The sequence below is a fragment of the Agelaius phoeniceus genome, chromosome 3 (assembly GCF_051311805.1).
Source record: "Agelaius phoeniceus isolate bAgePho1 chromosome 3, bAgePho1.hap1, whole genome shotgun sequence".
NCBI classification, from domain to species: domain Eukaryota; kingdom Metazoa; phylum Chordata; class Aves; order Passeriformes; family Icteridae; genus Agelaius; species Agelaius phoeniceus.
The window spans coordinates 95444331-95471285 of record NC_135267.1 but is presented as its reverse complement, the minus strand read 5'-3'; the positions used below and the strand labels follow the sequence as shown (position 1 = coordinate 95471285).

At 40.3% G+C, this 26955-nt stretch overlaps 1 protein-coding gene across 10 annotated transcripts in view; it reads left to right on the top strand.

Annotated features, from left to right (window-relative positions):
• The window catches only part of USH2A (usherin), a 373658-nt gene that overhangs the window by 320816 nt on the left and 25887 nt on the right, over positions 1 to 26955 (top strand). For all 10 annotated transcript variants that reach the window (XR_013181496.1, XM_077175908.1, XM_077175909.1 and 7 more), the window contains 3 exons: positions 20103 to 20330; positions 21231 to 22747; positions 23737 to 24055. Coding sequence is in view for 9 of the 10 variants with exons in the window: in XM_077175908.1 (XP_077032023.1) it covers positions 20103 to 20330; positions 21231 to 22747; positions 23737 to 24055 (2064 nt within the window). In the remaining variant the exon portion in view is untranslated. The remainder of the gene's footprint in view (positions 1 to 20102; positions 20331 to 21230; positions 22748 to 23736; positions 24056 to 26955) is intronic.

Here is a 26955-nt window from a genome sequence, read left to right as displayed (position 1 = left end):
CTGAGTCAGAATATTAAGTATAGTTTACTTGTTAAAAGCCTCCATATCAAAAATAATTATCAGAAATGTTTTTGAGTGGCCAGTACTGCCATATGTTCATGCCTCCTATGCAGGATTTTACAGATACCTGGAATCCTGCATCCAGAGTTAGTTTCTTTCTATTAGTAACATTTAAAAATACATAATATATTCATGTGTAGTACTTCACTTCTATTTCCTCATATAGACCTGTGAACATTTGGCAGCATTAGAGATGAGATACCACACAGTTATTAACTTCCTTGTACAGACTATGCAGTAATGCGGTATTTAGTACTGTACATGATGGCAACATTGTCATAGAAGTAATGAAGATTGTAACCACAAGAATTAAGAAAAAAATGTGCCAAGGAGAGGCACGGGTGAAACTTTTTTGTACATGCCTATTGCAGATACCTGGGAAATTGAGTGCACCCTAAGAAAGGAGGATGAGTGTAAGTGAAGGAATCCCTGTACATGCCATAAATTCAGAAGACGTGCTACTAGCAATGAGTGAAAGCTGTAAACGGCAGTGGAGGGCAAAAGTTAATTAGGCTACTGTACTGCTGTTAGGCAGTGGAAAGTGGCCACCACCAGAAGCAAGATGGCTGCTCAGCAGTGCCCTAATGCAGCCAAAAGATCATCTCCTTAGCTCTGCAAGGGCTTATGGGTTAGGGGAAATCATACACAGATGACTAATTTTTTTATGGTTCACAGACGATCAAAGTGAAATTCAGCAGCTGTTCAGGACAAGTGACCACTCTAACGGCTGTAATATAACCTGCTAAATAGAGAGGGAATTGCATGAGAGCAAGAGGTTAGCTGTGATTATCGGCAGGTGAGTGCTTTATTGAAGTTGAAAGACCATTAACATTGATGGAGTAATTATTTCAACTTGAAAGTAATTACCTTGATGGGTGATAACTTCTCCAGTGTTCCCAGATTTGATTGGACCAAACAATTGTGAACTCTTGAAGCCTAGAAAAATATTACAACAATACTGCAATGTTTAAATTACTGAAACCACTGTTAGAGTATTTTAATTATGCCTAACAGTGAAAAGATTTTAATGTACAACAACTGGTGACCTCTCATGTATAGAGACATTTGCTTTCTAATTTCAATGAAATGATCCCCACCTACTATGTGTGTGCTGTATGTGATGGGTTTGCAAATGAATTGTTTGATTTAAATGCAGTTTTTAAGATTCAAAGCCTTGTAAGCACAGTTTCAGGAAGGGCTTGTACTGGAATTGCTCTAATTGTTTTATTTGCCAGGAAAGCCCAGTAATGTAAAATGCTTTCCATGTTTTAATCTATAGACCTGTTAAGCTTATACAGGATGAATACAGGACAAGTGCTTCTTCACATTGAAGGCTGCTTTAAAAAAGTGTGTGAGGCAATCTGTGTCTCACAGATTCTGTTGTTTCCATGCTGCTGCGGAATATGCTGGATTTGGCACTACAGCTCTGTTTAAATAAGCATTTGGATTGGCACTATGATGCCCCTCCAGAAACTGATTAAGTGCTTCAGTAAGCCTCACCTATCAAGACAGACATGTAGAATTGCCTAATTAGAGCAGAAAGGATGAAATGGATTGTTGCACAACTTTGATGATTTTAGAGTACCGTAGTAATAGAACTGGAGGGGAATGGTGAGAGAGAAAGAGAGAGGCTTCAGCTCTTCTATTTATACTATCCTTGCCGTAAACAAGGCCACTTCACTGTCTCCTGGATGTTTCCAGCAGCCACAGGAGCATAGCTTTAGACTCTGCTGGAACTCTGCCAGGAAGGAAAGAATCCCTGTGAATTAGGAAGGAAAGGTTTGTCTGGTGTCTGTGAGGTCTTAATATGTTGTCAGGCAACTGGTGATTTGAATTAGTGAAGGCTACAGCCAAGAAGTTTATTCCACTTCTTTTCTTCTTTCATGGTTTCTCCCTAATTCAGTGTGTTACATTAAGCTGACAGAATTTTGTCTTTCAATAAATTTTTGAACTAGATAGAAGTAAAACCACTGATACAGTTATGTCTGACCACACCTAACCACACTCCAGATTGACTAGGCCAGAGTGCCTGGATCAATATGTAATTTCTTCTACAAATAAATTAGTTACCTATTTGGGGAAATCTGGTGTATTTTACCCTTGGGCTTCTCCTTGTGCAAGGTCCATTTCTCACCCATTGTACAGTCTTTTTTTGATGAGTGAAACACATGTAGAGCTAAGTCTTTTGAAAGATATTTATAATGGCTGTCTTCAGACACCTAACCTAGTTAAGAGCATGAATGTCCTCTGCAGACCATGAAACGTTTAGAACATCTGAGGCAGGGACATTTACCATCCTTGGGCTGCAGCTGTTCACATGAGACTGCTTTCTTGAGGTCCACTTGTGTGTTGCTACTGATAAGTGTCAGTCAAAGAAAGTGGTTTATTTTTACACTGATTAATCAGCTTTATTAACCCACACAATGGAATAATGCAGCTTGACAGGTTTAAAAGATGTTACTCTTTGGCAGAAAGATGGTGGTGGGCAGCACTCTGGAAGTGGTAATCTTTACTGTGTGTGCACCTGCAGCCATGAGCGAATAGGGGACCACCCAACAAAGCCTAAAGGCTGATGACTAAAATGAGATTGCATAAATGCTCCATATGCTGTTTCTCTATATGTGCTTTTTATTTATGCTTTTCTCTGTGATCTTTTCTGTGTCTGCATTTCAGTTGTGAGAATAAGATCAAGCTAACCAGACAGTGTAGAAAAACACCACTGACAGAATGTTTTGTAATTTGTAAAAACCAAATAAACAAAACAGAACCCCCCCCCCGCCAAGCTTTATCTTATTAAATATAATTTTTTAGGAAGATGTAATATGAGCACATTCTTCCCTTTGTGCCCGGTTATGTGACTACACTAAATCAGCTCTAAAAAGCAACATTTTATCAAGCTGCACATGCTTTTTCATTTATAAGTAGAAAATAAGAATGAAGAAGGAGAAGGCAGAAATTTGTTGGGTAATATGTACAGCTGTTTTTCAAATTAGATATCTGTTTAAAAATGCTTAATTGGATTTGACTAGATTTTAATTCACATTTAACCAAGGTCCTTAAGTGGATGTATCAGGCAACTCCAAGATAATGCTTTGTTGGTGAAGTCATAGGGCAGCTTCCTAAAATCCCCAGGGTCACGCCCAACAGTTACAGATACAGGAATTCTTCAGCTGATAATTAGAAAGGCCACTCCCCAGCCCCCATCCTACCCTCCAGCCCAACTTCCCTCCACAGATAAGGTCTTTTACTCAAATTGGCTGAGAAGTGTTATGTCACATGCTTAGATTTCATAGGGAATTTTAGCAAGGAAAGGGTAGTTTTAATAAATAGAGAATCCTACTTTTTTTTTTTTTTAAGGGAAAAAAAGGCAGCAAAAGCAAGCCATAGGACTCATGGGAATTGGTAATATAGCATAGAGCCTCATACCACTGGGGACTCCCTTTGAATCTAATCCAGGTCTACAGTCACCAAAGTCATTCTCATCAAACAGCTGTGGGGTGTCCTATGCAAGATAAGTTTAGTATTCTCAGCTGACCTCCTGTCCTTTCTCTTTACTGCTCCCTTTTGAATCCATTCCCATCACTCAGCTTCACAGCCTCATTCAAGCTCATCTCCCCTATGCTTGTTGCAGTTTCCCATTTTCTGCCTGCCAAGTGACCTCTCTCTCTCTCCTCTTTTCAGACTTTACAAAAAACCCTGGAATGCATGTATAATCTTGCCCCCTCTTTCTTTAGGGAGCAAGACCCTAATATCTGCATGTTGCTAGAAGATGAGTTTATCAACAGAAAGCTCTTTGGGACTGGGAATGGGTGTCTGTCTGTTAATTTACAACATTATATAAATATTATTTTTGAGACTGTAATAGCAATTATGGTGAATAGGGGCCAGATGGCCTCTGTATCTAGAAAGCAGAATGCCAGTGTATTTTTAATGGACTTAAATGTTACTTTTTGACAGGAAGCTAATATTAAATTCTGTGGTTTAGGTGCATGTCAGGTGAGTATGGCTCTGAGTTTTGGTTTTTCTTAAAGTAATTACTAATGTCATGCCTGGATACTTTTGCCCACTAAACCCTTTTCTGTGGTGGGGTCTTTGTTGTTGCTCTAGTTGTAGGGATTTTTTTTAAGGATGGTTATTGATCTCTTACTGAGCTGAGATTTCAGTTTTATGCCAGATAGTTTGATTAATGGGTTGGTTTCTGTAAGTGGACTGAATGGGGATAGGAAGCACAAGCCGCTCGTGCCGCCAACCCTAACTCCGTCAAGACGCATAGCTCATTATGAAACAGTTATCAAGTATACATGAAAAATTAATTGGGCTCAGTTTGATTCTGAAAAGGATCAGCTTTCTACTTGGCGGTCCCCCCAATCTTTCCAGATGTTGCACGCTAGCCCCTCGAGAAGCAGCGAAGGGAGATGTATTAATACATTGTATTGATTAGATCAAGACCCCTGACAGTTATTTGTAGAGATACCATCTGGCTGCTGTTCGAATTCCTTCACCAAAAACAGGACGTGACATGTTATTAATCTCAACTCTCTAAGTATAGACAGTTGCCTTTTCTGCTAAACCGCATTTTACCATTCCGTAGGAGATGGAGGCAGACCTGAAGGGTGCTGAAATTAAGGTTATTACACAAATTGAGCCATATGGTCCAAATATTTCAGCAAGAAAATTGCCAGGCAATAAAAATTGCTCCTGCCTTCCTAATGGTGTAAATTACAGTTTAACCATGGCTCTAATGATGTCCTTCTGCCGCGCTTAACTACTGTTACATGAAGGACATTGTTTTAAAAATATAAAAAACAAGTAAATGCCAGCAGCGTGTTTTACAATCTGTTAGTGTGTCATTAAGAACACTGTCAGAATTACATAAACATAATGGCAGGCAACCTAGCATACAAAAGAACGAGTATGGAAATAGAAAGTGTCTTGAAAACTCCTTTAGCTTTGTCAAGAGCCCTTTCCCTTCTGGAACTTTTCCAGTATGGGAAAATGTAGCTGCTTATTTATTCCAGTTCTCGCACAGGCTGTGATGGAGACTTTAGAAACAGAAAAAAAACCCTGAATATTCCAATGCATTTTGAACAGGTGACAATGGAGGGGTATAAATTTACTATCACATTATACTGTGGCTGTATATAAAGTTAACTGGGTATGAAAAAGAAATCCAAAATGTGGCTCTCATTTCAAAGTGCAGCATTTTTTCTATTCTTTTCGATTATAATGGGACTTTCTGTTGTTCTTCAGATTGTTGGGAAAGTGTATTAAAATGGTTTCAAAGCTCAAAAGCTCTGTGAGATTTTATTAACAGAGTTGGCAGTCTTAAACATTAGTTTATTAAAAATAGCTGAAAAACAAAAACCAAAATGAAAGTAGTTATCCAGTCAGCAGGTGCATTGCTGCCTGATTCTGATGATTCGTCATACATGGTGGGAATTAAATAGTAAATATATAAATTGAATAATTAGCCAATATGATTTCATTTCAAAAACAGCCATATAGCTATTAAGTTTGTAGAGGGAGAACTCTGAGATGGCAATTCAAAGAGGAAAAATCACAGAAGTTTATAATGCATGCTGTTTGGAGTATTGAGTTTGACCCCTCCTGCTTTAAATCATGTGCAGATATTATAGTTCATACATGCCAGCCCTTTTGGTAAATCCGCCTAGCACAGCCGTGTTCCCTGCTTGGGATGAGGCTGCCTGGGTGCACATCAGTGGTTCAGGGAATGTGCACTTGTGGCTCTCTGTTCCCCAGGGGGTGCTGGAAACCAGGGAGTCCCAAGCCCCGCTGCTGCTACCCCTGCCTCCCTTTGCTCTCATCACTCTGGGTCTGCTGTGCCAGCAGAGATGCTGCTCCCCCCTCCCATGCCCCTTGGAGGGCAGGAACTTCTGCACCCTTGCAAGGGCACCCAGTTCCTACCGGATCTTCAGGCCAGTCAAAATGCATTTTGACAACATAGAAAGCACAACTGAGCAATGTCAGAGAGACGAGGGAAGGGAGATTGTGAGTTGGCTGTCTGGCTGTCTGGCTGCTGAAGGAGCTGACAGGCAGCTCTGGTATTTGTCTTCAGACCTAGCACAGTTTCTGAGTTGTGTGAAGATCTCATTTGTGTGTGGAGCAGGGAAAAGATGACAGGGGACTTTTAGTCTTGACAAATTTAAATTGAGGCCAAACCAGACAGTTTATCAGATTCAATAAAATTCACAACAGTCTTTATATTTGTCCTTCTTGCTTCTCAGTACCAGTACAATCACGAATGAAAACATCCAAACACAAGTAATTTGTGGTTGGTTGGTTGGTTGGTTGGTTTCCAAAGAAACAGAAGGCAAAAAATAGTAGACTCTTGTGAGGATGGTAGTCTGAAAACTTATCTGCAATGTGGGGGAGTAGTTTACATATATAATCGCCATTAGGAGGAAACAAAGTCCGATTTATGAGTTTATCCCCTCATAAACCACAAATATTTCTCTTAGCACCTTGAACTTTTTATCTGGCCAAAGCTACAGGAATGCATGACAAATAGGATCTGGAGCATCCAAGTGTATTAATACTCCACTCACAAGGACCTGTGACAGATGGATTTTATTGTTTAACTGCAAAAACTTTATTGTATACTCAAGTCTGTGTCTTTAGCATTCTTTAAAGAAAATCTCTTTGGTTTTTAAAGAAAGAGTGAGATTGGTACAGATGTCCCTCCATCAGCATCTGACAGGCCAGATGATTTGGAAAGGATATGCTTGTTGAACTGCTTTATGAGTGCCAAGAAAAACTATGAGCATGGAAAGCAGGTTTCTACCCATGAAGTGGAGGGCTTGCTGCCAAAGTTGCTGGTGGATTCAGGGAAATGTTTCTCACCATATTAGTAGGTGCCATGTTGCATCTTTTAGCATATCAAATATCACCTGTTACACCTCTGGCACCTTTAGGCTGCTCTACTCCTACAACCCAAACTGTGGAAACTGTTCCTTCCTCCCTTCTTTTCCCTTCACCAGCCTTCCTTCCTAAGAGCACAGTTTGAGGCCATGATGATACAGGAAGCAGGAATTTCCATCCTGAGGGCCTAGTAGAAAATAACTTCTGTGTTTTTCAGATTTTTGTTAGGAACTTGTTTCTGTTTCCAGATACTCTGTGGGTCCTGCAGTCTTTACAACAGGCAGGACTCTGCTTCAGTCAGGTAATGTTCTTTAAAGGTCTGGTATTAATGGGGGCTGTGTGGCTACACAGGCAAAGCTTTGGGAGACAGTCACGTAGATGTTCACTTAAGGCATCCTATGGCTGGCCCAAGAGCAGCAGCTGGACCTGCAGTACAACATCCTCAAGCTCTTTGGCTTTGCAGTTGTGGCTGCCTTCTTTGAACTAATCTATGGCTGTTCCATCTTCCTCTTTTATGGTAGCATATTTGTCTTCTAAACAGTTCTTTGCCCACACCACTCTAAGGTGGAGATGATGTGGCTGCTGGGGTTTGATCCACCCCAGTGAGACCCCTGGAGTGTATTGTCTGTGAGCCAAAAGGACACTGAGGAATAGTGTATTCACAATGGGAAGATGTACAGAGGTCCCAGGATCTAGTTAATGTACTGGGGCATAGCACAAATCATTACTTGTTTTGGTTCTGAATTTTGCTCCAAGTATTTTTCTAAGTCCATTTCCTTCAGGTTTGAATGCATCCATTTATTTTTTCCAATCCAGAACAGAGTTCCTAGTGTGAGACAAATATTCCTTTCAGTGTGGAGATGCTACTCTAGTGGCTGCAAAAAAAAGACACCAAGTTTACCATTGTCCCATAAGATCAGAATTGCAAATGCACCTTTAATATTGCAAGAGAGTGAGGGAAGTAGACTCCTTGCAGTGATAAATTTTCTGTATTTTCGCTATAAAGAAAACTTTACACTGCACAAACAAAATGAATGAAACTTTGCAGAGCTCTTATATTTCAACAGGCTTTAAAAAGGAATTAATGAGAAGTCAGAAGACATCTTCTCCCAGATGAAGTATTATTCTTGTCATTATGGTATAATAAAATTATTTTTTATTGTTTTCTCTTCAGGGGTTCAAGACAGATGATAATTTAGATTTTCTCTAATACTAGTCTGTGCTAGAAATACTAGACCCATGATGTACCAATAGATCATGAGATTTATACTATAGTTGTAGCTTAAGACAGTGACATATTTAAGTGCTGTGCTTAATGTTACTGGGAAGTCACCAGGTCTAAAAAGACTGAATAGAGACCCTGAGAGCAAATGGGAAAGAAAACATCACATTTTTCCACCAGGTAAAAAAATAGTTTGAGTTCTAGTTGCCCTGATGTCAAATACGGTACTGCCTTTGAGCAAAAACAGAGTTGAGAACATGTGACTTTTAAAATAAGATATTTTTGAGACAAAAATTTGCAATAGATCTTTATCATGCTGCAGTTTTTCTCTTTTTTCTGGTCCTGCATAGAAGCATCACAACAGCTTGACTTCCTTTTTAAAGAAACCACTATATTGATATTTGGTTTGAGGGTATTAATGGCAATTTTAAACCACTTGAGTAACACTTTGTTCTCGACTAACATGATCTCATACTGAAGATCATGTCCAACATGCTGGCCTGTACATGGAAATCAGGAAGACATTTGCTTCAGTATTAACTAAATAATCATTTGCTTCCGATTAACTAAAGCAAATCCCTGTTCTGGTTGGATGCCCTCTACATTCACCATGTAGTTTTGTTCTTCTGCTTATGAAGACCCTGATCCAGCATCCTTGAAAAGGCAAATGGAAGCTTACATTGATTTAAAAGTCTTTTGAAACTGCTGCAGTTCAACTTCTGAAGCTGTGAATGGTTTCGTGTTGTGTTTTAAGAGACAAGAAAGAGCAGACCTGTAGGGTCTGTTGCTGTGTGCTGATTGAAAATGCTGTAACTGCCTTTATTTCTCTTTGAATCTTAAGTGAATTTAATAAAAAAAAATAACAGATGTGAATTCTGTACACTTTGGATGGCACATGTAGGCTAGTCTGTCTAATCTGTCTTGAGAGAGAGTGTGGCTTCTCCAACAGGCCATTCAAAACACAGGTTAAACTTAAACATCAGACTTTCCCTTTGGAGAGGCTTCCTTTCTTCTGTGCAGAGTGTAGGGAGGAATTGAGGACAGTAGCTACACAAGGTTTGGGTCAGAATGTAGGAGAACATTGTGGCTCTTTCCCAGAGTGCCTATCCTCATATTTGGGCACTTAAATACATTTGCAAGTCTGTCCCAAAAAGACTAAATTGTAGTAATTTCTCTTTGGATTGCTCATTTATAACATACATACATGCAGCTAATCAATAGATGAGACAGTGAAACTGGTGGATTTACAACTTAATATGCTGGAGTCGATAATGGGCTGAAAAGACATTTTCAATTCAGAAATCAGCACAGTATGTTCTTTACTAAGCTTACGTGATCAATTTTAATTCCTCAAGTAACTTAAATATGCAAGGAAAATACAGAATCCAAACTAAACTTGTTATGCTTCAGTTTTCAAGTAATATTTCAGTATTTACATATTTCATCTCTTCCCTAACTAATCCATCTGGCTGGTGGAAGCCACAAGCAGCTCAGACTCTTCTCTTTTGGCAGGAGCTTTGCACAGAGAAGCCCAACCCACACAAGTAGGGACTTATGAGAGGACATGATGAAAGTCTCTGTTTTATTTAGGCATTAGTGTTTCAAAGTGAAGCTTAGCTAGCTGCTTTCCTTGCTCCCACTGCAGCAGACATGGCTGTCTGCTGTTCTGTGTATGTATATGAATTCAGTGTTCACCTGACAGCACAGAAAATGGGAATGGGCAGTCTGCAGACACAGCTTCATATGCTGTGTCAAGGTGAGTTTCTTTCCAACAGTGTGCCCTGTAAGCTGAAAGTAGAGGGAATTGTACCCATGTGATCCTAGGAGGATCTGGATGTTCATCCAGGAACTTTCATTTTGGCTTACTTGGGTTCAAGACTTTAAACCTGAAAGCAGATTTCTCTTCCAGTTACTCTACCAAACTCCATTACCACTCTTTATTCTTGTCTTCTTTTCAAGCCTCTCCTCAGTGTGGAGTTGATTCTGAGCTTTCATATGGCAAGGCACAGCTGCTAAGGGACATGGAAATACAGAACTTGTTCTTTATTGGACATTCTTATTTTCATCAACAGGGCAGTCCATGGTAGCTGGAGTGGGAATACAAGATCTGTGTTCCTTTTTACCATTCTTTTTACCATGGGAGCTTTTCAGGCTACTCATTGAGGCTCTCCAGTAGCTCATACAACTACTGGGGGCAGGGATCCCCTGTAGCAATCCCTACTCCAAAACCAGGGGAACATCCCAGAAAGATCTGGAAGTAAAGTCTCAGATCTCTGCTCAACCTCTCAGTATTTTGATGGGAAGCTGTGCTTTGCTGAGGAATATGTCTCTGAGTGTGCACCTAAATGTGTGTTTGATCAATATCCGCTGCTAATATTCAGAAAATAGGTTGAGCTTTCCTCCAGGCACAGAAAAGAGAGAAGTCATCCCTCCCTGCATAAACACTGTGTGCTTCTGGCCTTCTGCTGGTGCCTGCTGTGTACAAAAAGGTGCAGAGCAAATCCCTTTTTCCTGGCTTATACTGACATAATTGGACTGCACCTTTCCCAAATGGCTGCCTGCACACTTCCCTTTACTTTCAGCCAGTCTCTGCTTGGAGAGCAGATATGTCCATGTAGGAAGTGTAAAGCATTGAGGAAAGGAATGGAAAACCTGGTGAAGAAAAAAAGCCTTTTGAGAGATTGGAGTTTGTACTTTTTGGCCCTTCATTTTTTTAAAATACCCAGTTCATTTTAAGAGTGACTTTTTAAGTTCAGTCACACACCTCAGACTAAACTTTGGCCTTTATTATGTAGCTCCAAGTAAATTGTTTGTGCTTACCTTTTAATGTCTCTCAGAAGTGATTACATACATAGCAGGCAAAGTTTGAATCAAGAGCTAAGACTGCTCAGTACAGGGCAGAGAAAAAGGAATAAAAAATAGGAAGTAAAAACCTTTTAGTCTCCTTTAAAATGCTGCTTTTATTTCCCATTGTGTTGGCAGAAAGCAGGGATTTAAAGCTGTGAATTGCCTGGAGGCTGTGCTATCTTTCTCTACTTAGCAGCAGTTAGAACTGCTCTTTTTTTTGCATGTATTGGGTGAGAGAGACAAGGACTCAGAATGATTGAGAAAAGGGAATAAACTAAGCTTGCATTTAACAATAATATGACACATCTATTGTACCTGAGTAAAATGGGATCTAAACCAATAACTATAGTTTCCTGAAGCTGCACACAGGAACACAGGGGAATATCCTGAGACTTAATTAATTAATGTTTGTAACATGATGTGAGATCCTATGATGAAAAGTCATATATAACTGCAAAGTCCTGATTTTATGGAGCACAACTGACATTCAGTGGCATTTTCAAGGAAACTGATGTGAGAGTTCACCTGCAATCTGTGTTAAAATTCAAACTGCCCTTGTACAACTCCCCTTAAAGATTTTCTTCAAACTCTTTTTTTCTCTTTACCTTTCTCTTTCCCTGTTATGGCTGTTTGTGTAAAGGCATAAACTGAAAGTAATTGCTTTCATAGAGGAAAACCAAGGAGTCTTTCCTGTCTGTCTTCAATTCACCAAAACTACAGCCAAAGTCTCTTTTTCAAATTTTACAGGAAAGAGAAATTTTGAGATACTGCAACCAAGTAATTTTAAGATCAGGTGGAAAAGGTTTTACAGTGTTCGGAGCTACTTTTCCTCACATTATCATACATGATGCTATTTGGAAGGAGATGAAGAAGGTCTCTCATGGTCCACATATTTGAAGTCAAAAATGTCATAGGGGCAATGTGAATTCATGTAAAACAAAACTTCAGATGAAACCAAAAGCCAAGATATTTGGTCATGAGAAAAGCACATTCTTTCTGCAACAAAGTAAAACTGTGTGCCATAAGATACCTTGAGTTGGGAAGTTCATGGACATAAATTACCCATTTTTATGGATAACAAAAACATTCATGGTTTCATTATATAGTTTTATAAAGCTCCTACCACTCTGGACAGTATTAGGCAAAAAAAAAAAAGAGGGAGACTAAGAAGACTGATGTGGCAGTCCAGATTTTGTTTGTTCTGATTCTGGCCATCAGCCAAAATATCAAATGGAAAATACGGTTTATGGCATTAGGAAAAAATATAACATTAACCCCCTAATGCTCCATATTAAGGATGTACCCCCTACCATTTGCAGGTTTGAGCCCTTAGGCTCTAGCTGCTGTTTGACAGCAGCAGTGGGTTGTGTTTTTGTCTTGCCATATCTACAGACTATGGATTAAATCCATGAGAGAAACCCCACTCCTAAATGTTAACAAACAGTGGATGGAAAGTCATTGCTTGTCAGGAGCACTGCATGTGGTACTTATGTTAAACATAATCTTGGAGTTCAGCTGGATGAGTGCACCTAGTAATGAAGAGGCACAAACTCCAACCAGGCCTTGTGTGCTTGACTTCCCTGCTTTTTACCTTCCCTGAAGATGTGTTTCTGCCCCAGATTATAAAGCTCCACCTGAAAGATGCTTCATTCCTGTTCCCCTTGTGACCAAGGCAAATTGCAAGTTCTGCACTGCCTGATGTGTTGATGCAGATTCCCCATTACGTGGTGGGTGAGTTTGGAATGGCACACAAATCTCCCAGCTCATTTCTGTAGGGTTTGACATTGCTTTAATATCGTGCTGCACTTTACATACCATGAAGTCTTTGCTGATGAAGCTGCTCTCTCCTCTCTCAATCCCACCAGCTCTCCACAAAGCACACCCCACTCAGCTAAAGATCAGGACATACAAGATATGCACATTTTCCCAAGGGGGACACAGAACTGGTTTTTGTTGTGATTCAAGTATCTTATGTTATGCTCCATTTTGTCTCAGATAGTACTATTTTTTTTCTTTGAGATATAGCCTGTCCTGTTTTGAAGAGAAACTTAGTCTAGTTGTTCATGTTCAACATGATTATTGAATGCAAAAGTACCATTTGGGATAAATAGTGATGTCAGCTTTGAACTGAGTAAACCCAAAGTTTATGGGAAACTGTCCCATCATCTATCCAGTTTATAAAAAGAGCTGCTTCTTTCCTTCTACCTCACTTTCTAGCTGTGAGGAGTAATAAACATGGTTTAAAGTGGAAAAATATGGGGGGAAAAATAAGGTGAAAAACTGGTTTATTATACAGTAGGTCTTGTGAGTGTTGTTAGAGATAAAATATTAATGTTAGGAAAACATGTTGACATTGTCCTCTAGATGGTGCCTATAGTGGAATGTCATGTCATTGATATTTTGGTTTATTTGATTTATTTAGTCATGCAGAAAGAAATCTTTTTTGGGGTTTCAATATTTCTTAGTAGAAATTAGACAAATACAGATGGAAATAAATTTTTGAGAAGGTGCCATTCGGTGATATTTGATGAATTTTAAAGAAATAATTATGGAGGAGAGGAGAGGAGAGGAGAGGAGAGGAGAGGAGAGGAGAGGAGAGGAGAGGAGAGGAGAGGAGAGGAGAGGAGAGGAGAGGAGAGGAGAGGAGAGGAGAGGAGAGGAGAGGAGAGGAGAGGAGAGGAGAGGAGAGGAGAGGAGAGGAGAGGAGAGGAGAGGAGAGGAGAGGAGGAGAGGAGGAGAGGAGGAGAGGAGGAGAGGAGGAGAGGAGGAGAGGAGAGGAGAGGAGGAGAGGAGAGGATCTCACTAAAATAGCAATGTTGACTTTGCCCAAAGAGGTTTTTTTAAGGTTTTACCATCAAAAGTACAACATCATTGGTGTTTTAAAAGTGTACTGCTACCCAAAGGCCAACTTGATTTTATTTGATTTCATTTTAATGTGCAATGCATCCTAGTTTTCTTTGTGTTGCTTTGCTTTCAAGTCAGAGCTGGGGATTCAGATGCCTGGTGAGACTGCAGCAGGTCCCAGGTGTGCCAGGAAAGAAAACTGTCTACTGTGAAAAGAGGCAACAACTCCACCAGGCAGATTCAGCTACATGCAATCCACATGCCCTGCCAGGAAGGAGGAAAATTAATTGCAATGTAGTAATTTTCTATCAGGTATTAATTGTTGTTACTTGCAGGTTATTTTGAATTTAGATTAAAAAAAAACCTGCTGTTTTTAAAGGTTTCTTCCTGGTACAATCCACAAGCCCATGTAGGACAGTTGGCACAGGAAATGATTCAGTTATATGGCAAGTGAAACAGGGTGTGCAGATTAGGGTTTTTATTAACAATGCTGCCAGAATGGTGCTGTTAGGAAAGCATGAGAACATTGGGTCACAGAGGAGAGAAAAGTTGTGTTCTCTGGTGTTGATGGCAAAACTACAGTTTGTATCAAAAATAAGGTACAAGAATATTCTTAAAGTTGAAAAAAAAAGAAAGCATTTTGCCAGGAATCTCAAGGAAGGAATATTGTTATGATCATGTAATCAATGTTTATGTTTTAATAAGAAGCCATTTTATGTGCTTTACTTTGTGGGCTGAATTTATTCTAATCCATTTTTAAACTAAAATTTACTATATTTATTTATAGAAAAGCAGATTCAAGTATAATGAATTTTTGAATGTCATGTCCTAGCCACTGTAGAAGAAAAGACTGCATTGATCCATCTCAGGGCTGGGAAAGGAAGAATGTCCTTTCATCCCAACAAAAGACAATTTAGATGAACATGCCCTCGGCAGAAATGTTTTAAAATTATTTCAGGTTTAATAAGGGACTATCTGGATTTACGAACTTAAAAATTTTATTTAAATATTTGTCTAGTTTTATTCTTTGGGTTTTTATTTGCCATAAGAATTATTACCTGTGTACATTTTGCTGCTATTTAAAGCCTGTTGGGTCATATCAAATAATCAAGTCATTAATTAAAATTAAATATATATGTTGAAAGGCAATTTTAAGATTCTGAAATGAGATGCAAAGTTCTTAAAATGTAAAATTTGAAGAGTGAAATTTACAAAAAAAATTTAATGAAAATTCTAAAATTATTTTTATACAAATTGGAATGAAAATAACTAGTGCAACATCAATTTCTTGTAAAAATGGAAATTCTGGTTACCTGTAGGCAAGATAATTTCTGGTTAAATAAATAACATGTTGGTTTCTGTTTGACCAACCTTTAAGATTTTTCACTACTACCATGGGAATAATTTATATTCCAGTCCGCACTGCTACAGGAATAGACTCATAGATTACCTGTGTATCCATAAGTTATATCCTTGTGAATCTGAGCATAAGGCTTTAGGAATAGAGTAGATTTTTTAAATGGAAAAGACACAGCGTGCATGATATAAGCCTGAGGAGGAAGGCAGCCCAAAGGACAAGTTAGTGTTTGCATGTGAATATGAGCTCAGTGCAATGTTTAGAGTGAAGGCAGGGGCTAAGAATTGTCTGGGAAATAAGAGTGAACATCAGAGTCAAGGTAGAAGTGCTCCCAGTGCTTTGCAGAAAATGGCAAAGAGTCTGGATTAGACAGGGAGCTGGATAAGACAATAATAACAAAGGTGAGGATGAACTGAGTATCTTTATAAACTCCCAAGCATTCCCCCTTGCTTCTGTCACATGTGGAAGAATCTATTTGACTTCCTTGATGGAGAATTTGGAAATTTTAGTCAGACAATGGTTGGATTGATGTAATGGCTGTCAGGAGACCATAGCTTTCTCGTCCCTTGCTCAGGGAGAGTTCCCCACTCTGCCTCTAGACAAGGGGATGTTCTACTGAACTGCCTTCCCATTGTTTATGTCCATGGGTTATGAAAGAGCTGGCTTGGATCCCTGTGCCACTACTACAGTGAGCAGTGTGATAGTGTCTGAATGCCATGCGCAATGCCACTGCGTTTAGTTAGAGGCTACAGAAAGAATGGGCTAGCTTTTTATTCAGCTGTTCAAGATACCTGCCAAGCAGAGATTATGGTACCAAGAGAAGATAGGGAGGGAGAAGAAACCAGAGCATAACCTTAACATGACTGGTGATGACTTGCTGAGCTTTGATGATTACCCCAGAAGAAGGGACAGATACTCAAACTGCCTGTTGGGCAGCTCTTCAGTGATTCAAAGATCTTCTGATGTGTCTGTCACAGCTTGAACTCATTCCCTGAGACCTAGGCAACTGGGTAAGGTGGCCTGCCTTGAAAGAAGAGGAAAAGCCCAGAGTGACACCCCTGGAAGTGCTACTTCATCAGATCGAGAGATTCAAAGATGACTAGGTTGTGTAGTTGTATGCAGTTTAAACATTTGTGCAGGGAGTCCACCCGTGCAGAGTATTATTGACAGCTACAGATCAATGCTAATTTTTGATCATTTTCAACCTACAAAGACCTCTTGACCCTGTTGCCACCTTAGGGGCACTTCAAGTAGTCAAAAGCAATCACAGTAGGCAGTGTAAAATCATCAGAGCCTTGAAGGCTGCACAGCCTTGCCCGTGCCTGGGAGGAGGACCAAGAGGTAGCGAGGAAGGCAGGCACCTTGCATTATGGATGCCACTGCCTTTGAACGACATGAAAGACTATGCTAATTTGTTTCCAGACATTAAGTGACTTCTGTGTTCATGAATTAAAAAATAAACAAACAAAAAAGGCAATCTGAAGCAAATCTTGACGAATGCATTATTCATGATTCATGTTCTCTCATTTTATGTTTGGAAAAATGTGTTAAAACAAGGTTTTATTTTAAATAACTTTTATCCTAATTTACAGTGAGAAGAGTGGAATTAATGGAGGAGTGTATTTGTTGCTGTTAACAGCTTGTGCTGCTACTGGCAGCATGTGAAGGACTTTACAGAGCAAAAACAAAGGTCCTGCCTGGAGTAGTGGTGATGCTGCTAGAGCTGTACCAGGGGAGCAGACCAGGCTACCAAAAGCAAGGGCTGTGCCAAAGGCTGGGCTCTGGGCTGCAGGGAGTGATCAGGTCACAGTGGCTTGTCACAACCCCCCTCCTCTGTCAGGTGTCCATTTCTGTAGTGTTTACAAGGAAAGAATTAAAAGGCCACAGAGAAGGAATGTAAGACTGTACACACTTAAATGTTTGCTGGAATATTCTTAATTTAATGACTGATGGAGCGTGAATGCTTCACAGTTGGGGACAGAGAAAGGAGGGCATGGGCTTGAAGTCCATTGGATTTCATGGCCAGCCGTTCTACGAACATCTTAATGTTCACATTAAAATTTTATTTTGTTGGCTTTCTTTTAATGGTGAATGAAATCTGGACTGTTAGCATGTGTAAACATGGGAAATATAAGTTTATGCCTTTGCAGAGGAAGACTGGGAGAATATTCCAGACAATGATTTTGTTCATGTGCCTATTTAAGGTTGTGTTGTTGCCCACTGAAACCAAAGTTACAGTGCTATCAGTGCAAGGTATATTTTACAATTTATATTTGACCATTCCAGTAGGACAGTATTTCTAGGCTGAAAATGTCATGGGAGGACATAAAGTGATTCTTGAAATGAATCACTGAGTCTGCCATCCATACTCTTTTCAGCATCAGCCTTTGAGCTGAGCAAATTCATGGCTGGCAATGGCAGCAGGGCAGGGGGAGAAAGTGTGGCTCTGTATTCTGGGAGTATGTCCCCTGAGCTTACTTCAAAACCAAACAAAACAAAAATACATGTAAACCGTTTGCTCTTCAAGAAGTATCTGTAGGAGCCAGGGATAAAAGTCATCCCTGGAAGGAATGGTTTAGCAGTCTCCAGAGAACATGATGAACTGCAGGCAAGGAAATCCCTCCACCCTTGTTTCATTTCAAAGTGTAGTGAGGATTGTAAATAATTAAATCTTGGGGTTTAGTGGGAAAATGGTAGAGAATGATGAAAAATATGCCAGTTTTCTGTTGAAAGATAGAAATCTAGTGTTTTGTAGCATTGCTGTCACAAAAACCCACCCGATGATGCAGCTCATTAAAAAGCAGAGCAATTGCTTTTTGTCTGATGTTTTTAATAATGTGTTTGTACCTTCAGAGAGCCTCTCTGTGTAGCAGTTCAGGGGCAGTAATTTAATGCTGTGTGCTCCCTTCCTCCCATCCCCACCCCCGAACCATGGAATGTAAATTTTAGGCTTTTAAAAGTTCTGTTTTGAAAACCTAATAGATAACTGTCCTCATAAAAACTATTAATACAGACTACATCCAATTGTAAAGCTAATTTTAATCATGTTTTGTGCCAACATAATTTCTGATGCCAGATTTTTATGCTAAGCATGAGCCTCGATTTAAACGTGGTTCTTTAACCTGCAGTTCATAATTTTGCAGTCAGCTGTATAGGTTTTTTGGCTATGGCAGTTTAAACGCTTCCACTTTCAAGGATCTAAGCCATAAATGTTTATTAAAAGAATCTATAATGAAATCAGGTTTGTTATTTTTTTAATGGCTGCCTTGAGTCTGTTGGATGACTGAACGCACATTGTTAATCATTAAGTACTCATGTTACAAAAAGTGTTTGATAGTATTGCCATCTAGGGGCTGAATGAAATTCTCCATACCGAAATAAACTGTAATTGAACAGGTGCTGCTATTGACAATATACATATGTTTTTGCTTTATAGCCCACATGCTTTCCATGTTTCTTATGACAAAAGATATCTCTAAATGTCCCACAGCAGCCAGAGCTTTTTTATATATAATCTGTTCGAGGTGATTGCTATTTGCATTTCAGCTTATGCTTTTTTGGCAGTGATGACTGGGAATTCCTAACAAAGAATTATACTTTTTTGCATTATTAATCTTGCTAGTGTTTGCCCTGTTTAACAGAAAAAAGGAATCATTTATCAGAAAAGTATGTTTATAATCTGTACTTGTGGCATCTTCAGATTTAATATTCATAATGGTCATTCGAATGCTGTGCTATATTTATCTAAAAGACTAACTCATTGTTTTGAGGAAATAACTATTTAAATATTTATGATCTAACTTTTAATATTTAAAAAAAAGAAATTAATATTTCTTTAAAATTTGTTTCTGAGTCTGATAGCTTAACAAATGTTTAAATATTAAACAATTGGAAATGTTAGCATTTAGCAACTTAATATGACTTACTGACACAGGGAAATTGACTTCAGCTCTTTCTATCACATGAAGGCAACTGAATCCCTGCACTCCCTTTCTTGTGGTCTATATAATTCATGCCAAAGTACAGCTAAAAAAGAGATTAAATATATCAGTGATCAGCTGAACTCCTTTTTTCTTTGTTCCTCTGATCTGACACATCTGCACAGTCTCCTACTGGAACATGTTACTCCTGTTCTTTGTTGGTCACTGTGCCTTTTGTGACTGTTCAGAATAATTCCACGGCTGTTTTGCCTTCCTGCCTAGATCAGATTTTGTGCTGCGGCTCTCCTTGCCCGAGCAGTGTCAAGTCTGTGTCAGATGCTCTTTGGGGTGAGCTGGGATGCCAGTGGCCCCTCCTGGCCATGGCTGATGTCCATCAGCCTGCATCCCCACCATGCCCCTCTGCTGAGCTGTGCTCTGGTGTGGCAGCAGGTCAGCCCCAGTCCTTGCAGCCCTGGCTGAGCCCAGTGGGATTCACAAATTGTTTATCCAGATTACCATGGCCTGAGTAGCTAGAACAGGACAGCATGCCTATGAAATGTCACATGTACACACAAGAGGTGCAAGATTTCTGTGGAGGCAGGCATCACTCATGTACCACAGATTTCTACATGCTTGAGTCCAATTCCAGGAAGCTTCATCCTCACTGAGAAGCTCAGACACATGCTGAATGAACTCTAAGTTGTGTCCTAGCTGAGATTCAGACTGTGGAGGACTCCCAAAGAATTCATTACAAGGGCTCCATCATAATCATAGATAATTTTTTTAAACTGTAAGAATTTCATTTTGAGGCTCAGTCATAAAATACCACCAAAAAAAATCCTAGAAACCAGATGGGGTATTCTGCAAAGCAGTCAGAAGTGACCCATAGCTGAGGCCTCATTTTCCAAGTGACATAAACCACAGATGCTGATTACTTTTTTAACTAACTCAAACATCTGTATTCTTGCTTCAGGGAACAAAGCATCAGGCTCATTTATTTGGATTGAAACCTTTCACAACATATCATATTCACGTCGTAGCTGTAAACAATGCCGGGCAGGTTTCAAGCCCCTGGACATCTGTGCGCACTTTGGAAGCTTCACCCAGTGGCCTGAGCAACTTCACTGTGGAAAAGAAAGAAAATGGCAGGGCTCTGCTGCTAAAATGGTCAGAGCCCTCCCAACCCAATGGCATGATTAAGGTAATATTCATCTTGAAAGAAAGTTCACTGGATTAAAAAACAGAAGGGAAATGCTGAATATCAAATTAAAACATTTTTTTGATGAAAAAGACCCAATCTAATGCATTATAGTTTAAAAAAATATGGAAGTTCTATATAAGCCCAAGACACTCTGTGAGTTCTCTATGCTTGTCATTATATTAAAATGAATAATAACATTTTTGTGCTACTCTGTGACTATAAATTTTCATGTACACTGAACCAAATTGTTCATCTAATGCATAGAAAGCTGCACATGAAAACTTGTAATCTTACTCATCATGAAATTGGGCATGACCAAAATGTGTTTGTTGAAAACCTCGGTTTAATAGAATGTTGCTCTGAAATTTGGGATGTCTTTTAGCTCAATGGTTTCAACTGAGTGTAAACCTTTACTTGCAAGGTTTGCAACTAGATGGGTTTATTTGGAGGTTTTTTCCCTTAAGTGATATTCTTTAGAGCTAGTCTGTGAGAAGCTTTCTGCTGGCCCATGAGAGCCTTGCAATGAAACTTGATAACAATCAAATATAATGAAAACTGTCACTAAGTGATTTATTACTGCATTCAAAATGAAAAAAATAATGAAAATTGGATCAAAACATTCCTTTTGTATCCATGATCTGTTTGTGAGGTGATTGTTACCAGCAAGAATAAGTTTCTGAATCATTGGTTAATAGTCCTTACCCTATTGCAAAGATTAAGGGTCTCATCTACTGATTATTGACAAAAATTGTTTTGTTTTCCTTCCTTCCTTCCTTCCTTCCTTCCTTCCTTCCTTCCTTCCTTCCTTCCTTCCTTCCTTCCTTCCTTCCTTCCTTCCTTCCTTCCTTCCTTCCTTCCCTGCCTGCCTGCCTGCCTTTCTTTTTCTTCCTTAATTCACAGACCTACAATGTTTTCAGTGATGACCACCTGGAGTACAGTGGTTTATCTCGCCAGTTCCTCTTCCGGCGCCTCGAGCCGTACACCCTGTACACGCTCGTGCTGGAGGCGTGCAATGCAGCAGGCTGCACTCGCTCTCCACCCCAGCCAGTCTGGACAGATGAAGCTCCCCCAGTGTCCCAGATGGCACCCATAATCCAGGCAGTGAATGCCACCAACGTTGAACTGAGATGGTTGAAGCCAATTAATCCGAATGGAAAAATAATTCGCTACGAAGTTATTCACAGACACACAGAAGAGACTGTTGCAGGGCACGGAGCAACAAGAGAAGATGAGAAAATTGTTTTCACAGAATATAACACTGAAAGCAATACATTCACCTATAATGATAAAAGTTTACAGCCATGGACAAGGTATGAATATAAAATACGCACCTGGAATGCAGCAGGCTACACTGACAGCTCCTGGACAATGGCAGAGACTAGTCAAACTGCCCCAAAAGGTCTTGCTGTCCCCAGTTTATCCGTGGTCTCAGCCAACCCCCATAAAGTGCTCATATCCTGGACGCCCCCAGCACAGCCCAATGGCATTCTCCAGTCATACAGGCTGCTGAAGAATGATGTTCTCTATCCTTTCAGCTTCGACGCCGGTACTCTCAGCTATGTGGATGAGGACTTGCTGCCCTACACGGTGTACAGCTACGCAGTGGTTGCCTGTACCATGGGGGGCTGCTCCACCAGTGAGCCAGCTGCAATACGGACACTGGAAGCAGCTCCTGCCTTGGTGGACCCCCCATCTCTGCAGGCTGTCAGTGCCACTCAAATCAGTGCATCCTGGGCACCTCCCCAAACGCAAAATGGAGATATCACCAAGTACATATTGAAATTAGGCAATGAAGAGTATTATCCTGGCAACAGTTTGCAAATGCTAGTCTCTAACCTGCAGCCTTACACGCAGTACGATTTTGCATTGGTCGCCTGTACTGCTGGGGGCTGCACCTCTAGCGCATCCCAGTCTGTAATGACCATGGAGGCTCCACCATTAAATATGGAAGCTCCCAGGCTGCTGGTGATGGGCTCGGAGTCCATTGAAATCACATGGAAACTCCCAGATAAGCCCAATGGCAAAATCACGAGCTACGACCTGAGGAGGGATGGTGTGCTTGTTTACTCCGGTCTGGAAACTCGGTATCTCGATTTCACCCTGATGCCAGGCATGGAGTACAGCTACACTGTCACAGCAAATAACAGCCAGGGCAGCGTCACCAGTCCCTCCGCTCAGATAAAAACCAACCCCTCTGCTCCATCTGGGATGTTGCCTCCTAGGCTGCAGGCATGGTCTTCCAGTGAGATTTTGGTGGCCTGGGATCCTCCTATCAAAGTAAATGGTGACATTAGAAACTACACCATCTCTCTCCACAAGCCTGGTGAAACAGGAAAGAAGACTTTTGACTTTGATGCATCTCATGTTTCCTTTCTGAGACGGTCATACATAGTGGCACAGCTACAGCCCTACAGCAGGTAAGTCTGGAAGAACCCAATTGTTGAATAAATGTTGTGGGGTGGTGCAGTGGGCTGGCAGGCAGCTCAGACATCTTGCTTAAATAGATAGTCAGACCCATGGGATTGTTTGCTAAAAAGTAAATAATAAAACAAGGATTTTTTTCCTTTTGAATTTATAGTAACACCAACTTTATATCATCTTGATGAAGTGCATAGTGTTCACTTAGATGGTAATTTATAGAAGGGATAATTCAGCACTCTGCTATAGGCTCCAAACCCTGCAATCATGTACTGGTGTATCATTCACATGGTGTCTGCTATGGAGAATAAATAGGGCTTTAGTTGATAAAATTCAGGGTGGGGAGACCAAAGTCATGGTCATAGACCATTCACAGGGTAGCTGGGCTGAAATTAATGGACCATGTTTGAACCCTCAAGCTGGAAACAAGTGATTTGTGATTAAGTGAAAGCTAAAACTTAAGAAAGGATACCAGACTCTGCTACAGAAATGCACTTGATACTGAAGTAGTATCTTCCCCACTAATTCTTGATTATTTACCTGACCTTTCCTTATATATTTGTGTAGGCATAATTTGTGTGTGTTACATGGTTGATAAGTTTGTCTACTATTTACATATAACTAATCTAAATCCAAAGAGAGTAATAGAGGAGCTCTGGAGTTCTCAAATGACATCCAAATCATCTCTTACAATGAATCATCATTTTGGTTTATATCATCAAAATCAAAACGATTTTGATCACTTGACTCCTGCAGATGTTAACTGCTCTGAAAAAAACCAAACCACACCCAAATTAAAACCCAGCAGACAGTGTTCTTCCTCTTTGCACTCAAGGCACAGCACATAACCCGTGTGTTAATGCAAATTGCGTGCCTATAAAAAATTCCAAAGACCGGGAGAAATTAAGAGATCCGCCCGATCTCACGCACAGTTTGTATTTGTATCTGCAGCGTTTTAATCACCTTGCTGCTCTCTGTGCTCCCCAAGGTACGAAGTGCAGCTCCAGGCCTGCACGGAGCTGGGCTGTGCCTCCAGTGAGTGGGCATCGGCGCGGACGCTGGAGGCGCCGCCGGCAGCGCAGCCGGCCCCTCTCATTGAGATACAAACAGCCCACGGCTTCCAGTCCACTGCTTCCATCCTCTGGAGCGGCCCCAAGCAGCCAAACGGGAAGATTTTGTACTATGAACTTTACAGGAGGCGAACAACTCAAGCCCACGTAAATTTAGACCTCTCGCTGGTTTACAATGGTTCTTCAACCTCCTTCGAAGATGACAAGCTGCTGCCCTACACAGAGTATGAATATCAGGTGGGAATTGAAGCTATTTAGCAGCTCTGATTAGGATTTCAGTGCACTTTGAGAACCTTACTTTACACTTACAATGAACATACACATCTCAATTCTAATGTTAATAGCATTGTGGAACCCAAATGATTATTGTGAATGTATTTTAAAGAATTGAGAAGCTGGAAATAATTCCATACAAGCAATATATTCATTCAGCATTTGTTTACCTTAGCAGTAGGTGCCCATGTATCTTATATGTTAAATGTTTGTGTACCCTCCAGAGCCTCTGCAAGTCTCTGTTATGAGAAATTCTAGTTCTTAAAAGGCAGGGGTTTTCCCATTATTTTTTCTTTCTTTTTCCATCCTCCCCAATCTACTATGAATTAATTTTTAATTTAGATCTTAGATTAATTTTAGATCTTAGAGCAGTTTACATCCAAAGGGACTGTTTTCTCTTTAAATTAGTCATTAGAATGACAAGTACAATTTTTTGTTGGTTTAAAAGTGAATTTGCTGCTGATGGTTGGTGTTCTCATTTTGTTTAATATATACCTGAAACAGTGCATTCCACCTCTTCAGCAAGGTGGAGCAATCTTTCTTTTACAGGTTCATTGGCTTTATAGGATCACAAGATAATTCAGGTTGGAAGGGCTCTCAGGAGGCCATCCAGCTCAACTTTCTGCCCAAAGCAGGGTCAGTAAAGAGGTCAGATGAGGTTTTGCAGGGCTTTATCCAGTTGCATCTTGAAAACCTTTGGGGAGAAGATTGTAACCTTACAGTCTGCTCCACTGCCTGACTGTCCTCATTGCAAAAAAGTTTTTTTGTTATGTTCAGTCTGAACCTTTTTTGCTTGAACTTACACCTATTTTCTCTTGTCCCCTCCCAACACATACCATAGTAAAGAAGCAGGCTCCACCCCCACATTAGCCTGCAGGACAACTGCAATCAAGCCTGCAAATCAACTTCAAAGCCATCTCTTGCCCAGGCTGAACAAGACAAGTCCCATGGCTTCTCTTTACAGGCACTTTTCCAACCCCCTGATTACCTTGGTTGCCTTCCACTGAACTCACACTCCCATTTATCAATATATTTCTGTTATTTGGGGGCCAAAACAAAAGAGACACTAAATAAAGGTAGTTAATCACTTCCTTTAATTGTCTAGCTGTGCTCTTGTGAAATAGCTCAGGATGCTGGCCATCTTTGCTGCCAGATTACTCTGTTGTCTCATGTTCAGCTTTCTACCTTTAGGTCCTTTCAAGCAGAGGTACTCCCTAGTTGGTCAGTAATGCTGACCCTGTGATGCTGCAAGAAGTTATTCCTCCCCAAAAGCAGGACTTTGCATCTGTCTTGCTGAAATTCCCACTCTCTAGGGCCTCCTGACTGGCAGATCTGTCCTTCAGCACATCAACTGGTCCCTCCAGTTTGGTGTCATCTGCAGGTTTATTGAGAGCACACTGTATAGGTCAGGTTCTTTGGTAGCTCTGCTCCACTGCTATTGCTTTATCCTTTTGAGTACCCAGAAACCATGAAAAATTAAACCTAAAAATTTGCTTTATCGCATTAGTCTATCCAGCTGCTGCATGCACACGTGTCATAGACTCATCAAGTCATGCAGTTTGGAAGGAACATCCAGAAGGCATCCAGCCTAACTCCCTGCTTGAGGCAGCTCCAGATAGACCAGGCTCTCAGGGCTGTGTCCAGCTGAGTTTTGGATCAAGTTCTCTATCCTTGCAGATGCAAGGATGGAGATTGTACAGCCTGTGTCAGCAGAACTATTGTTAGACCAGATTTCCTTGCTGCTTTAGGCAGGATCTGTGGGGAATGTGAATGCAAGTGCAGATGGGGCTGAGTAGACAGTAAGCATTGGTAGCAGACCCAAACCATACTTGTAAGGAATCTTTCTTAGATGAAGAAAAACTCTCCAAGCTGGATGTTGTAGATATTGGCTATAGGATGTTCTCAGCTGGGCTAACTTTTAATTATCACAGTCAGAAGCTGTTTTTTGGGAAGTGGATACCACAGAGACTTTTTTCAGCCAACATTTTTAATGACTTATCAGTGACAGATAAAAAAAAAAGAAACCTCTTAATCAGATTCCTGTGCTGTATTGTGCTGTATTCAAGATGTAGCTTTTTATCTTGGTTCTGCTCCATAACTAGGCTGAGCTTTTGATTGGAACTCTAAATAATTTTTGGTTTTCTTCACCAGTGGCCATTTATTTCACCATGAGAAGTTTTTCAATGCATGCATTTGTCTTCCATTTAAGTCACTTGCAGCAGTCCTCTGGGATGTATTCTGAGCTTCTCAATTGTTGACAATTTATATCTTGCCTGTGAGACAAGTTATTCATAAGTATAGGGCTTGGCTTTTGCTATTATGCTGATGAAACCCAGATTTATATTTCACTTAAACTGGATATTGATTCTCCTGTCTCTGTATTTGAGGCTTGTTTGCTGGACATAAAACTTTAAATGCAGCTGAATTTCCTCCAGCAGAATGCAGTTAAAGTGCTGTGCTGGGACTCTCTCCAGCATTTTTGGAGATATTGAGATTTAGTTCAATGCTCTAATAGCTTCTTTGGACCTGAAATCAGGACTTTTGAATCTGGGCTTTTGGGGAATTTTTTCATTGGGTTTTGTTGGTTTGTTTTGTTGTTTTTTAATTTGTTTGTTTTCCTGGAAACTTCAGCTGAATATTAGGTTTTATAAAACCAGGTGCAGAAGTTGCACTTCCAGAAATGATGACGTGAGTTTAGAAGCTCATGCTGACAGAAGGGACTATGCCCCCAAAAATGCTTAGGTCACTGTTCTTCAAGGAAGCACATTTATACTTGAAAGGGCCAGTTCTGCATATTAGCACCTGCTAGTTTGCAGTGGGGTTTTAAGTGGCATACAGTGCCTATTTCCATACTTCAAACAAAA